This window comes from Pinus tabuliformis, chromosome 5_2 (assembly GCF_031772625.1).
Source record: "Pinus tabuliformis cultivar Carrire ecotype Pingquan chromosome 5_2, CPIR1, whole genome shotgun sequence".
Taxonomy (NCBI): Eukaryota; Viridiplantae; Streptophyta; class Pinopsida; order Pinales; family Pinaceae; genus Pinus; species Pinus tabuliformis.
In genome coordinates, this window is record NC_142306.1 from 879,555,998 (window position 1) to 879,572,457 (window position 16,460).

The following is a 16,460-nucleotide window of genomic DNA, read 5'->3' on the forward strand; positions in this document are numbered from 1 at the left end:
TGTGAAACAGAGCGCTAGAAAAGGCCAAAGGAAGTGTGGGAGGAAAGAATATGCATTTTTGTTCTTCCAGAAAAGTGGAAACAAATAAATATTTCATTTTAGAATGTGCGGCCTTCAAAGACAACAGGGAAAGTTATGCAAATACGCTAGCAGCTAGCTCTTGGGATAATCTATTTAGCGAGGGATTTGTCGAAAAGCTTGGAGCATTTAATTTGAAGCTTCACAGAGAAATGGCCGAATACATCAAGCAGATGAAGACGCAATCTGTCCCATAAGCTATCTTTAGCCTCGTAAGCATTAAAATAATTTCTTTCTTTCTTTCTTTCTTTCATAAATGAGGAGAAACAACTCCTTAATTTTCAAGCAAGGTTTTCCTTCCCACATATATTAAGTTGTTGAAATTATTTAATTCCTAACACTGATCAAATAAACCACAATGTTTTTTTCCGGTCACATCATTGCTTTTTGTACCACTTGTTATAAATTTTCTAAAATATAAAACTAAGTCTAACAGATGCACAATAAAGAAAAACATCACCTTTGTTGGTATTTGTTTGAAAGATGCAACGAGGCCCTGGATATTTTGATAAAATACAATTAAAAGATATACAAATTACAAAATATCATTAATTGTTGGACTCTGGAATCAACACAAATTGAGAGATCATTGCAGTATATTCTTGGTTCGGATTTTTCCACTTTTCTTCCAAATACCAACTCCATATCTTTCGCTGAAACTCTCAATGTTCCCAGGCCACAGCCCATTACACTAAACAGCTCTGAATCTGAAACGCCTTCCCCTTCAATTATTACCTAAACAATCTCAAACGGATTCAAATGCCTTAAAAGCAGAAAGTTTTTGGTGAGGACCATGCCAGACACACAAGAAATCTACATGTATCTATTAAATATACTCTATTTCACAACCAACAGAGCTATCTGATCAAGATCAACACACAGACTAATAGTGAATAGTCCCAGCTATGACAACTCAAGACAAGCCGTCACAAAATAAATAGCACATAAAGCTAAAACATAACCATAACCGACCATCACACTTCACTTCGGAAGTGAAGTGGCTTTGTCCCGATGGTGAAGTACTGCAACAAGTGCCAACATGTCAGACATTTCTGCAGTATACAATATAGCATCTCTCAACAGACATGCTAATATTTTCTGGAAAATAAATCTGATATAAGATTTATATCAAATCTGGAAAAAAAAGGTGGGAGAACAAGAAAGTGAAATGAATGTCAGATATCCGGAAGGATGGTAAAATACCATGCGTCAAGTCATTCAATGAAAAGAACTGGCTTCTTGCATAAATACACAAATACTGTTTTTACTCCAAATTATTGAAATGAGCACAAACGAGGCTGCAAAATTGCAAGGCTCTCACCCCCCATGTTATTGTTGTTTCAAATATGTTTCTCTATCAAAAGCTGCCAATGCAGCAGTTGCAATGCCTGATATTGGACCCAAGCTTCAGGTAGTATGAAATTCCGAAATAGAAAGGATGAATTTCCTCAATAATCACTCCAAGAAACAACTGGTATCAATTGGGAAAAATAGATTGGCCTTCACAAGTGATATTCAATTCCAATGGAAGCATTATAAGTGACGCCATGATTAGTCGTGTCTATCCAAAAATTTCTCAATCAAAACAGAAAAGGTAGCAAAGCCTGCACACCCAACGCAGGCAGCTTTTGGACCACCTGAAAGCAGAAACAGCCAAACTCAGTAAAAGAAAGGGCCTTAGTTATCCAATAGACAACTGACCCTCATTATATATCACAAAATAAAAACTGAAGAGTCGAGACTAGCATTAAAAAACCCTACACATACTCATTATACCTATATAATTGACTTTATAAAGTGATTGAACTCAATTGTTTGGAACTCAAAACATAACATCATACTTCACTGAATAACAAATTGAATCAAATTGTATATTGGATATCACTTGCTTGGGTTCCAAAAGGTGTATTGTAAGCAATCAGAAGATTATGCTAAAATTTTATCAGCTCAGGTGATCAAAGGAAGGGCTTGTTCTAGCTTAATGGAAAAAGATGGCTTTACCAAAAGCAAATGGAGATTGGGGTTTAAAAAAGCCCTTTCTCCAAGGCTTTTGCAGCAAAAAATGTCTGGACATTAATTCAAGGAAATGGGCTGTGGTATAGGTAATAAGAATTAAGAAACAAGTATTACTATATTAGTCCTGCTTCTATAAAGGATCAGGTAAGAATCCTGTAAACTAAGTTCATGATGTGTCAATTATCTAGAAAGCTATGAACTCAGCATTTCATATCGTGGGAAACTAATCGATTTGGAAAGTTCGCGAAGGAGACAAAGTACATATTGGCATTGATCCATGGGTAAGCAGCAAAGGAATGCACAGATTATCTCTCAGATGATTCAGGAGATAAGAAGTAAAGGTTATTATACTCTTAGACGGACTGTGAAATGGTAACAGTCAATAAATTGGCAACAACATTGGCTGACTTGAGAAGAGATTGGGATGGGGGAAGAATAAACTGAGGCATGGTAGAGATACACCGACACATCAAAAGACATATTAAAATAAGAGCAGATGATGATCAGCTGGTATCATTACTTAATTCAATTGAAACCTATGTTCTCAGCAATGTTACTTGGGAGCGGGAGCGGGAGCGGGGAGCGGGAGCGAAAACGGGAGCGGGAGCGACCATTTTCAGAAGCTCCCGGTTTGGGAGCGAATCCGGGAGCGAATTTTTAAAAATATATAATTTTTTATATTTTTTATATTTTTTAATTTTTGATACATATATGTCAACAAAAACATGTAGAATGATGAAATAGACATAAAAAAACATAAAAAAACATAAATTGATCATTGAACCATATCACATCAATCATCTAGAAATTATAATTGTCATCAACCATGTCCACAAGTTAGTAAAATACATATTACAACTGCAACATATTGAGTCTTATAAATCATGATTCATCAAATTCAATATTAAAGTTTCAACTTCAAGCTTTCAGAATTGAAAATTCAATAACATTTATCATCATTGATCACCAAAGTTGTACTTGTAAGCCAAGTTTAACCATTACAAGAAGTAATATCGAAGATATTTCTAAGTCCTAACTTCTAACTGTTAACATGATATGAAATTCGATAGAGGAGGAATAACCTGTTGAAGAGTTTTGTGAACCCAACGTTTCGGACTGCCAAGTGAGTCCATCATCAGGGGCGCGACAATAGATAATCTTTAATCAATGATGTGTCCAAGAGCTGGGTTTTAGGGTATATATATCTAGGTATTTGAAGAATGGTGTGAGAAAATTAGGTCGGCCACAGTATTTACTAATGTATATATATTTTTTAACTTTTAATTTTTTAGTTTAATTATATATTTTTGAAAAATATGTATATATATAAGTTTTAATTTAATTTAATTAATTATTTATTTATTTATTTATTTATTTGTTTGTTTATTTAATTATCTTTTAGATAAACAAACAAATAAATAAACAAACAAACAAATAAATAAATAAATAATTAAATTAAATTAAAACTTATATATATACATATTTTTCAAAAATATATAATTAAACTAAAAAATTAAAAGTTAAAAAATATATATACATTAGTAAATACTGTGGCCGACCTAATTTTCTCACACCATTCTTCAAATACCTAGATATATATACCCTAAAACCCAGCTCTTGGACACATCATTGATTAAAGATTATCTATTGTCGCGCCCCTGATGATGGACTCACTTGGCAGTCCGAAACGTTGGGTTCACAAAACTCTTCAACAGGTTATTCCTCCTCTATCGAACACCATCTTCACCTGTATGGACTCCCTATTTAACATGATATGAAATGTTAAAAATTTATAAAATGAAACATGAATAATGAGATGAAATGAAACAACTTTAGTCTTTCACGCAACATCATATTCATAATTCACAATCATTACCAATGAGTTATAATTGCCAAGGCCCAACTTCAAACTTCAAATTTTCATTGTCACAGTGATATAATGTTTACAAAAAATATCATAATGATATGAAAGAGTCAAGAGTCAAGAGTCAAGGACTCAAAACTAAACAGATATGAAAACTAAAGTCTAATAGAAACTAAAAAAGACAAGTAAACTGTAAATCTACAAGTGACCCTTGCCACGAGAGTCTCCAGGAGTATAAGCAGGTCGTGGTGGTCTTCTAGGAGTCTCCCGCACAGACCGACGACCAAAACTAGAACCTCCACGCGAGGGTGTCGATGGAGGTGGCGACAGCAATGGAACAAGACTCAGGCCTCGAGCACTGCTACTAGATGGTGGAGGTGGAGGTGGCATGGCTGCTGCAGCTGCTTCATTTTCATCCCTTACAAGCTCCTCTTCTAGTTCTTCAATATGTACAATGCCATCCTCCAAATTGTCGTCCTCAAGGTGATTGTCCCAAATTTTATATGTGGGATCTTCATTAGCCCGATCACAGTAATGGCTCAACAACCTCAAGTTGTAGTGCACATAAACCAAGCTTTCTGCTCGGTTTTCGTTGAGTCTGTTTCTTTTCACATTATGTATATAACTGTAGGTGCTCCAACACCTCTCTGCAGAAGAAGAATTTACAACCTGTGAAAGAACTTTTTTTGCCAATTTTGGCAAAAGTCTGTGGCCGCCATATGTTTCCCACCATGTGAGAGAATCAAATTTATCTTTGTCGTCCATTGCATGGAAGTTACCATACAAACCAGGGACACTGAAGTATCTGCCTATTTCAAGGCGCACAGCTGCACATTCCTCCCTGTCAGGCACCAACTTTTCTAATGCTTCCAGATATCCTTTAGTTACCTCTTGATCTAAATGGGGTTTGGTCCTAACCCCACCCCCTGCTGCAGGTTGGCCCAACCAAGATGTAGAGTAGTATTTTGGCGTAAGGATATACGCCAAGCAATGTAGTGGAAGGTTAAGCCTATTCCACCATTCACACACACAATCATGAATCAGTTTGTACAAGTTGGGATCTCTATTATGAACAATGTCTTTTATTTCCCCCAACATGGTATCCATTTGCTCATACACCTCGCCAATCACTGGTTTGTCTGTATCTGCAAACCGAATCATGTGATAAATTGGCTTGGTGAAATCCAATACCTGCCTCACAGTTGTCCAAAACTGCCCATCAAGAGCGGCCTCCTCCACCGTTTCAAAACCTGCCATGTCAGCTACATTTGTAGCCCTTTCCTTTAACACCTGCCAATGTGGACTTGATACCATGCTAGCTAATGCCTCTCTTACCTTCAAAAGGCGCCTGAACGTGAGGTAATAGCTACCAAATCTAGTCCTCGCAATCTTCAACAACTCCAATCTCGAGTGACTGCGGAAAAGGCCATGGGTATTGCTATGATTTGTAATAAATTTTATCATTTGTTTTCCTTTCTTGTACAAATCACCAATCCATTGGTATTGTTCATTTTTGTTTTTGACAATATCATGCAACAGAAGGTTCAATGTGTGAACCAAACATCCAGACCAAAATATGTTCGGGTATTTATCCTCAATAATTGCTCTCGCTGCCTTACAATTAGGAGCATTATCAGTGATGGCTTGGATGACATTGTATGTACTATGGGCCAATACGCTCAATTGTTTCAAGTAATGCTTCTGCAATGTTGATAGCGGTCTTGAACTTGTCTGAGTAATCATGTGCAGCTAGAAAGATGGGACCACTAACAGACACAGCAAGAACACTTATCAATGGCTTGCCTTTTACATTTGTCCATCCATCAGATACAATGGACACCCCATTGTCAGTCCAAGAACTTGTCATTTTATTCAAAGAATGTGATATTTTTGCTTTTTCATGATCAAGGCCAACAGTTCTTGCCTTGTCATACCCAGGGCTCTTGTATCCTTTAGGGGCATCATTTATGGCAGAAACCATTTCGTGCCAATAAGGTGAGCGTAGAACATTGAATGGTATCCCACATGCATAGAGGAACCTGTAAACTTTTGAATCCACATCATTCCTACACCCCTCATCAAGGAAATCTGATATGGTTCTATGCCTTAAAGATGATGACCCTGTGCCTCCATGTCCATATCCACTGCCTTGGGAGGATGTTGAAGGAGTTCTTTGTGATTGTGAGCTTGGTTCAAAGAAACCCCTTGATCTTTTTGTTCTGTATTGGGCGTCCTCCTCTTCCTTTATGTATTTGGCTCTATCTGCTGTTGACACCGCTGCACAAGTTTTGATTCCTATTTGTTTCTCTCCATCCCATGGCCTTTTCCCGCAGAGGTGTCTTCTAGCATGGGTGTATGAACCTGTGTAATCAGTGTTGCAATGGGGGCAATGAAATTTAGTGGTTCCACCCCCTCTCCCTGTTTCAGCCCTATGAACATATTTCCACAATGGAGTTTGGTCTTGTTTAGTTTTTTGAGGGTCATGTTCACCCTCCTCCACCTCCTCCTCACTGGGGTTTTCACCCATTTGACTTCCTCCGGCTTCTTCATCCACCTCTTCAGTTTGAGGCCCCCTCCGTTTCCTACTCTCCACCACCATAATAACCATAAAAGGGACCAGGAAGAGGAAAATGCCAATAAATATCCCCAGGTCCATGGTGTTTGATGTTTGTAGGGTTTTGAGTCTTGAATCTGCAAATTAATTTAATTTATTGGGATTAATTAATTTAATTTATTAATTTAATTTATTAATTTAATTTAAATACATGATTTTTAAACAGTTAAACTCAAACAACTAAATTAAATCAACTAAATTAACTACCTAACCAGCTAAACTAACTAGATTACTAAGTTACTTACCTCTGCAGGCTTGCTCCTCGCTCCTCAGCACTTGCTCTTCGCTCCAATGCTCTTGCTCCAGCTCCAAACTTGCTCAATGAAGTGATAATGAATGTTTTTTTGGCCCATTGGCCTTATAAAACAAAAAAAAATTTCTAAAATTTTTAATTTTTTCGGGTCCGGCGGATTTTTTTTCCGCCGAACCGCTCCCGGCCCGGCCCGATTCGCTCCCGGAGCGTTTTTTAATGCCCGGGAGCGATCAGGGAGCGATCGCTCCCAGGCATTAAAAATCGCTCCGGGAGCGCGGGAGCGATCGCTCCCTGAGTCGCTCCCTAATAGACCAGGGAGCGTAAATTTTTTTACGGGAGCGGGTTCGAAGGGGGGGCGCTCCCCCGCAACACTGGTTCTCAGAATAGGTTACAAAGCTCTTGCTGAGGAAGGAAGGGAGGGGCAGTGGATATACTTGTGGAGAACCATACGGAAATTAAGATGCCCTTCAAAAAAAAATCATGTGGTTGATATTAAACAATTAGGGTTCCGACCCAGGGATTGCTACAGAAGACGATTTTTAATGGTCCTAGTTGTAGCTCATGTCAACAAGCAGAAAAACACATTGGACATTTAATTAAGGCCTGTCCCTGTACAAAGGTGGTATGGAAAGAGGTGGAAAGCATGATTGGAATAAGAAATACTTGAGGAAGATGATGACATAGAGGAGAAATTTAGATCCTGGTATACAAAAAATAATACCAAGAAAATCAGAGCCCTTCCTCTTAACATAACTTGGGGAGTCTGATTAGACCAGAACCTGAAGCTGTTTGAGGGAAAAAAGACATTACCTCTCAAATGTGTTGTCCAAGCTCTTAACATATTAAATGCTTACCCAGAGACTTGGGATAAACAAATCCTTCATGAGCTGAAAGAAGAGGTAATCAACAAAAACATCCCATGGCCATACTTTTATGGTGCCTCACAGGGGGTCCCTCCCAAGGGAGGATCAAGGGGAATTTAATATCTATCTACAAATCATAGCATTTCATTCAAGGCTGGAATAGGTCAGGAAACAAATTATTACTGTGAATTGATGGCTCTCGAATTAGTTTTGAGACTGACCCAAAGTTTTGGTGTATCACAAATTCAAATATTCAGTGAATCACTTCTGGTTATTCAATGGATGCACAAAGAAACAGTATTGAGGAATTTCAATTTACAGCCATTGTATAACTATGTACATCTTCTCATTGCAGCTTTATCACACATCTCTTTGTCTCACATATACAGAGACAGGAACAGGATCATTGATGAACCATCAAAAGATGGGTTAGGACTAGATAGAGGAACCTTGATTATATCAGTACTCCAGGATGGGCACACAACTAAATCTACTCATGAACCTTGGATCTAATTAATAATACTACAGAATTTTGTATAAGAGAGGAGATTTTCAAGATATGATTTGAATGATGTAATTTTCATAGTTTTTTGGTGATAGAAAACAGATATAATATCCCTACTATTATGCTTAAAGAGGCAAGTATGAAGAGTTGTTTTCTCAAGCGGCTTAAGTGCACTATGGAATGCCTTTGGCAGCTATCTATCTAATTTTACAGATTTTTTCTTTGGAAACTGAAAGAAAAACATATTGAATCAAGTTAGCATGGAAATCATATTTTGCCCAAAAAGGTTGATCCCCTACTGAGGATTACGAGTGGCTTCAAAAACAAAAATCTCTAAGTTGACACAGCTTTCATGGTTGCCCTCTTCTGATTATATTCAAACCTTTAAGAGGAACAAATAGTTTCTAGCAACAAATGAACATTTTTTCCCGTATCCATAATTTCATTCTGCAGCTCTGTTCAGATAACACACAGCCCCTTCAAAGTTAACCCATTATAGCATACTAAATCCAAGTTACAAGTGTCAACCTACATAGTGAAAATGAAGAGGAACAAATAGCAAACCCGGCAACAAAGAGGCAAATTTATCATGCCCAATGTCCACTGGTCTCAAAGTTCAAGGGAAGGTCTTTCCAAGAACCGCTACTCATAGAAATACAGTCAAAGGACAAAAAATCACCGTTTTTTAGGCCCAAATGTTGTTTACACACTTTCCATATGGAAAAAAATAAAATGAAAATGAAAAATGAAAAACAAATACATAAAATTAAAAATTAAGGGAAAAAAAACTCTCTTCGATCAGTTGTCAAGCAATTTGTCTGTAGTTTAAGAGGCCTTTGCAGCATGTAAATTCTTGGTCATTGGAGAACTCGATGGAAACCTGCAAAATGTAATTCAGTTGGTCTATAATATAATCCTATACAAGGTTATTCAGTCAACCACTTCCGATGGGGATCACTGTGTGTTCTTATATAATTGTTTGTTTCATTTTTGTTAGCTTCTAGGATGGCCAGTTCCCATTAAAATACAGCCTAATCTTGATTTGGGATAATCTGCTATGTTTCGCGGGCCAACTACTTTAAGATACCACTCTGTATTGTTCAAGCTTGTTCTTCTTCAAAGTCTACACATACATGTGTGTGTTCGCATTCTTCTCTCCACAAGGGGGTGAAATAATCTAGGCAAGAAGCCTCATGGCTAACTGCTATAGAATAGTGCACACTGCTCCATGTATCTGTTAGATTCTTAGTACCTCGGAAACTGTCCAGCAGAGTGCCATTAATGGCAGCAGTGACAAGAGAGACCTGGGCACATGTAGAGAAGGTACATTGGCATGTACAACAACAGAGCAGATACAAGCATGTGTGACAGGTGAGCAGATCCATACAACAGCAGGGTGAGACTCCTCCAGCAGTTATTCCGTACAGATCCATACAGCAGTGAACAAGGATACAATGCTGGCATTTATTTAGGAGAAAGAGAGAGGTAGAGGACAGATGTATACCTTAGGCATGCATGTGTCATCCTCAAGATACTTCCAGTTTTCAGTAGTCCATGTTTAGCAATTTGTTTTTATTAGTTGTTTTTCTAGTTTGAGAAAAGCAAGTTCCATATTTAGAGCTAGTGTTTCTGTTAGTCTTCAGTTAGATGACATTTCCAGATCTAGTTCCAGTTAGATGCTATTTCCAGTTTTAGCAGTTCAGTTCTCCTTTTGCAAGATAGCACTGATCCTTAGGTAGTGCTTGCATCAAGATATTGGAGTAGGTACATATCTCAAGGTGATGGAAAACTTGCATGCCTTGCATTGTTACCATTGGAGGCACACTCCTTATTGACACATCTATCCGTGCAAGAAGGCACACTAGTTAAGTACGGTTTGACTTCGTCTAGTAGGCACACAATTGTGCATATGTCTGGATTCAATGTATTCCCCATTCTCCTAGTCTATAAAGAAGGTCAAGGCAAGACCATGTGAAAATTCCTAGATCGAACAATCTCAGGAATCCTACTGCAACCAGCTGAATCTACTTCACCTAGATTGTAAATTATATTACAACTTACTTCAGATTTCTTCATGCAACACTGAAGTAAATTACTGAAGCAGCCTACACCAAATTAAATATGATTTTGAAACATAGAAACTAAGCAAGGAAATACAAACACATAGGACACCGTTATTTTTGGACAAATGTCCCCGGAAAAACCCAATGCTGGAAACCGGTGCAGCAGCTCTGAGGGTTTTATTATTATGTAGGCGAAAATCTGAGTACAATTCTAGGATGTTCAACTAGCAATCCGATACAGAGAGAATATTGAACAAAAGACAGGTGAAATGATCTCACCCTGTCATTGGAGAATCAGTCACTGATCCTGCTGAATTGGACGCTCTGCGTCACCCTCTACGTGGTCTCTGTGCAGAACAGCATCTCTCTGGGCATCTCCTGCGTCACCCTCTACGTGGTCTCTGCGCAGAACTGCGTCTCTCCGGGCATCTCCTACGTCACCCCTCTTGGGTATTACGCTGCCCCCTTCCAGATCCTCTGTTGGCTGAGAAAATCGAACTTTTGCCTCCTGAACTCACACCCCAACTTCCGACAACTGAATTTCGACTTCCCTTAGTAGGAAACTTGACTTCCCCTCAAGGACTGTGCTACCTCAGTGTCAGCACTGTGTGGGCCAACGTCAACCTTCTTCTAGACATCTTTCTATTCTCCCTCTGCTTCGTACTCTCCGGAAATTCCTTCTTTCGGATTCTCACTGCCCCTCTGCTACAAGAAATCTCCTCAATCGATTTTTCCTCCAGAAAACTTTTCACTTCAAAAAATCGATTTCCTTGATCTCTCAGTGTGTCTTCCAAATGACCCTCAAGCCCCTTCTTATATCTTCTTGTTGGACAACCCACAGCCTAGATTAAATCATAATCAAAGTCTCAGATCGTTTTGGCTTGATCCATGTCTTTTTCTAGAAGTTTCACCCATGATGGGTATTAATATTTTAATTTTCCTAAGTTTAGACTTAGGAACCCCATTAAAAATATTAATTATTTTAATAAAATCACTTCTGGGTGGAATTTCCCAAACCCCCAAATCAACAAGCCATTGAAAGAGTGTGACTATTATTATTTTGAAAGTGTAGTAGTTAACTGTTTTTCCATTTCATGAATAACCAGAGTTGCAGATTTGAAATTTAGATTTTCTGAGCATTTTTTGTATGTGTTGCTGTTAGAAATTTCCAGCAATATGTGTAGCAGAATTTGAATTTAAGTTACAGAAATTTCATTGTAGGTAAGGCTTTAATTTCCTAGGATTAGAGTTTGTATTTAAATGCAGATCTGACTACCATGCTCTAAATAATTAACATGGTATCAGAGCAGTGCATCTGAAGCTTCTTAGAATTCTCCGCATGGTGAGATCAGCCTTGAAGGAAACAGAGTTATCAGATGGTCTCAAAGAGTAGTATGTACAGGCTTCAATAAGTGAAACAAATATGTGTCAGTGTTGGCACATGGGCTTGAGAAGGATTGTGGGGTGTAAAACCCTAGTTTTCAAGTGAGTGGAGATTGTGGCTTGTTCAAAGGAGTCACAGTAATGGCCACTCCCAATAAGCGAGAAAGTCACATGTTGGAGGACACCTCCAACTTTGTGCTATGGAAATGCACACTACAAAACCTATTGGAAGTTGTGATCCTTTGGTACCTGTTACCCACCACCTGTGGGTAGTGTATATACGAGAAAATTCTTCTCCTAGATGGTCCTCAGCCGGCAGCCAACAGCCCCCTTGAAGCCGCCAGATAGCTCAATGTGTCATTGTCTCTGCCACTTGAGCTAGCCATGTGGTCCCTCGACCACTTGTCATGAATGTATGTTTGAAGGTGGGACTCCCAACCCCAAAGGTATGGCTTTTCATTCATATAGTTGGGTAATTTCCTTACTTGTCATGGGCACTTTTGGGCATGGATTGGTGGGGGATTCGGCAAAAAGAGTGGGTTAGGCTTGTATTCTTGTCTCCACTGCCCAATTTCGTGGTTACCCTTGTATCATAGTCCCGTGGGATCTCCTTTACTGGCCATTTGGCTTTTGGGTTGGCACTACATGGGAAATCTCGATTTTTGTTGTGTGGTCCCACTTTTCGATACCACCTACATCACTCCCCTTCCACTCATTTTAACCCCGTCATATATTTTCCCATCCAGGTCCACATGTGTCCACCAAGTCCACGTAGGGCTAGCCTCCCCCTCCCCTTGTCCACACATTGGGTCGGGCCTGGAACGATTCCCTAGAGGTTGATGCAGCTAAAAAGAAAAGAAAAAGCATAATTTGGCCTCTCAACAGGAAATGTAACACAAAATGCAAAAGTTGGTCGAACATACAAATTTAGCACGTGGGAAAAAACTAAACATGAGCTCTACCACTTATCCATGGCCATCACCCTGGTCCCTATGGGCCCTAGATGAGCCCCCTCTATCATTAAGGAACCGATGATTGTCCCAAACCCTGGTGGGCGATGAGCCGCCCCACCTTAAGGTGGTATTCACTACTACATATTACAAATCATGCTCTCATCCCTTGGAGCCCCGAGCAGTTATGAAAAGAAATCAATAAAAGGCAAAATGCATATAAAGAAGGGTGGAAAAACAAAGGATGCGGTAACTCATGTACCACGATTTTCTCCCTCCTACACTCATATACCCAAGTGTGGGCTTCCCTTATTACAGCCACCTTTGCACCTTGACATGTGGTCCGGATGATTCCCCCGACCCCCACTCCATTCCATTATTATATCATTTGCCACCTACCACTTAAGGGATGTACCATGGACATGTCACCCCCTCCAGAGGTTGAAACCACCTAATAGGGTCCTTCATGCTCTCATCCTCTGGAGCCCCGAGCAGTTATGAAGAAAAATCAATAAAAGGCAAAATGCATATAAAGAACGGTGGAAAAACAAAGGCCAAAGTACCTCATGTACTACGATTTGCTCCCTCCTACACTCATATACCCATGTGTGGGCTTCCCTTATTACAGCCACCCTTGCACCTTAACATGTGGTCTGGATGATTCCCCTGACCCCCACTCCATTCCATTATCATATCATTTTCCACCTACCACTTAAGGGATGTACCATGTACATGTCACCCCCTCTAGAGGTTGAAACCACCTAATAGGGTCGTTGGCTACCCCCCTATTGAGCTTGGAGACACTTGTACATACCAAAGCCCACTATGGAAGGGCATGCTACCATGAAGTGCCCCATTGATTCTGTGACTTGTAAACTCTTTTACTTGATTATTCTAATGATTTGTTGCATTGGAGGGCAAGAGGACATGTTGGATCTTATGCAGGATTGCAGGTGGATTCCCATTTGGGGCTTGGTCTCCCTATACAGGGTCCTAGCGCTCCAGAGGGCCATATTGGCACTTATATGGTGAACATTGAGAGCCATGGGCCTCCACCATAGTCGAGATTACTTCATGGATCCCCAACAGCATTTGTTGATTGCTCCTATTCCACCTTTTGGATGAGGATGATGCACCTAGTTCACCATGCCCAGCCGGCTACACAGATGTACCATACACTTGGCAGATGTTCCAGGATCCAGAGGATTGTCCCCCACTACAAAGGGAGGTCTTATATCATCATTTCAGCCCTTATTAGATGGTCTACATGCACTTCCGATCTATTTGGAGACCCATGAGAATGACCTTGTGCCCCCACACCCACTTGGGAGCACCACAGGCTCTTTCTTGGAAAACGAGGGGCCACCCCCTTGTCCACTATGATGGGAGTCCATTTCTACATCATGACACCCTTTGGACTTCATCAGGCCTTCTCAAAGGCCCAACGACTCACTTTGTTGATCATTCGACCCTCTTGAGAGGCTTATTCATGTATTATTGAGCTATTTGGTGGCCTTGTCACCAAAGGTTATTGTTATTATGCACATTATTTTATTCTAGGGGCTCAATTAGGCCAAATTGGCTAAATCAAACTCATTAGACATTGTATAAATATATGAGAGTTGATTCATTCTCTCATCATCACTTGGATTGGATCATTCTCTCTTGTGAGATTTTCGCTATTCTTTTGGAGGACGAAATTGGATGAATAGATGAATTTTGATGTTTGGACCTCTTCATTTTTGTCTTGGAGCTTCATTATTGGCATATGATGGTGATTGGATATACTTGTTCTTACATGTAAGTATTTGTTTAATGTTATTTTGTCACTCTTTATGTCACATGCATGTTGCTGGGATTTTCGCTATACTAGGCTGAAGTTTGTTGTTTTTCTAATGAGAAATGGTGGAAATTTGTCTTTTTATAGTGGAAAGTATAAAGACCGTGAGCAATTGTCCCATGCCAAATTTCCATGTGAAATTGTTCTAGAGGCCTCCTTGACTAATTGAAATCATCCCAAGCATTAAAATCTTCTTGACTCCATTTCTCCCAAGGATTAGGCACAGATCCTCCATAGGTGATCACTTTAAAGCATATTTTTCTCACCTTTTCCTCTTTCTTTCTAGGATTAGCCTCCATGTGTCACCTAGGGCATCAATTATCTCACAATCTAGCCAAGGATTTCTAGGATTTTTCCCATGGATTTCTAGGACTAGGTATCTCCTTTACAAATCTCATTCTCAAACCCTAGCCCTTGAAATCCCCTTGGCCCTTCCTAGAGAGTCTTACACCTTGCTTCTCAAGCAAGAAAGCCATATATTTCAACGTCTCTTGTGAATAGTCCTTTAGGATCACCTTTCATCCTATCATTGATACATTCATTATCGTGATTCTTACTATACCAGGTCTCCTCCCATCGGTGAAAGTCCATAAAGAGCAGGGAGCCTTAGCTGAGGTGACAGTGGGCTATCACTCCATTGTTACGCTTGACCTAGTAGTTGCTCTATAGGAAACCCCTCCTAGAACCCCTGCTAGTTTGAGCGGTAATAGTACCTTGTGAAGGAAGTCAAACCTACTACAGATCCCAAAGCCCTAGTAGAATACAGTAAAGCAAGTATTGTTAGATTTGGTGAAGAATCATCTGATCCCTCATGGTTGCCCAAGAGATGTGTTAATTTTCCTGACCCTAGCAACCTGGCCAATTACTATCTAGCAGATTCCTTGAAGTAACATTTATTATTATGCAGAGTGGAAAAATTGGATGAATCAGCTGACAGTTCCATTTTTAAAGGCGGGTCATAGTTTAATTGGGGTTCAAACCCTTGTAGAGGCAGTTTGAGGCATTTAATGAAGTTTTTTGGGGTCCCAAAACTCACTTGCCCGACACCCCCTGACATTGTTCTATTACTCAAATACCTTTCCAACAACACAAGAAAGACCTCAAACAGATTTTGTATGCAACAATTATGCCACCAAGAAGTTGATCTTCTTGTTTTGTCCACCATGATTCGAGAGGATGCATGTCAACACCATTACTCATGGAAAACGGGCTAGCCATGTGAACATGAAGAAGAAGACTTGATAAGGGTCAATGTTGTAACTCTAGTTAAGAGTTGAAGGAGTTAAACTTAATCGTTGATTGGCTATTGGGCCATGTTATAACCAAGCCACTAGGAGGGAAAAGGGTTTCATTCTATTCGAGTGCATTTTGTTCCATAGTTGAGCAAAGTAACAAAGAGTTGATAGAGAGAGAGCAGAACAGAGAAGGTTCATGTTCTATAGCAGCCCACGGGGCATAGGTCTCACTCCTTTGTATTCGCACCATTTCCATTCAAAGAAAAAGAGACCAAAGCAGCCTAACCTTCCAATTAGGTTTTCTCCCGAAAAAGTTTCCCACAACATATCTTGTGTTCATTGTGATTTGTGTTTATATTTCACTGTTCTGTATTTTCCATATTTTCTCTATTGTATGCATAAGCAAAAAAAGTAACATAATGAACCTAAAAATCTTAGACAAATTAACCCTCATTGTATAGATTTCATATTTCGATTTTTTGTATATTTTTACTAGATCTGTTGTGATATCCAATGGAATATCAACGACAGTTTATGGATCAGAATAACTAGTTTTCAAGTGAGTGGAGATTGAAGCTCGTTCACTAGAATCAGAGTAATGGCCACACCCAAAGTGTGAGAAAGTCACGTATTAGAGGACACCTCTATATGTTATGGAAGTGCACACTACAAAACCTATTGGAAGTTGTGAACCTTTGGTACATTGAGATGAAGGAGGTCAAACCTCCTCCAAATCCCAAAGACCTAGTACAATACAACAATAATACAGTGAAGGTGAAGCGAGTCTCGTAGGATT

At 39.5% G+C, this 16,460-nt stretch overlaps 1 protein-coding gene across 2 annotated transcripts in view; it reads right to left on the reverse strand.

The window, feature by feature from the left end:
• Positions 1–877: 877 nt before the first annotated feature.
• Positions 878–16,460, reverse strand: part of LOC149162115 (Mitochondrial import inner membrane translocase subunit Tim17/Tim22/Tim23 family protein) — a 75,048-nt gene continuing 59,465 nt past the window's right edge. For both annotated transcript variants that reach the window (XM_089437144.1, XM_089437145.1), the window contains exon 5: positions 878–1,715. In XM_089437144.1, coding sequence (XP_089293270.1) covers positions 1,630–1,715 — 86 coding nt within the window. In that variant the 3' untranslated portion in view covers positions 878–1,629. The remainder of the gene's footprint in view (positions 1,716–16,460) is intronic.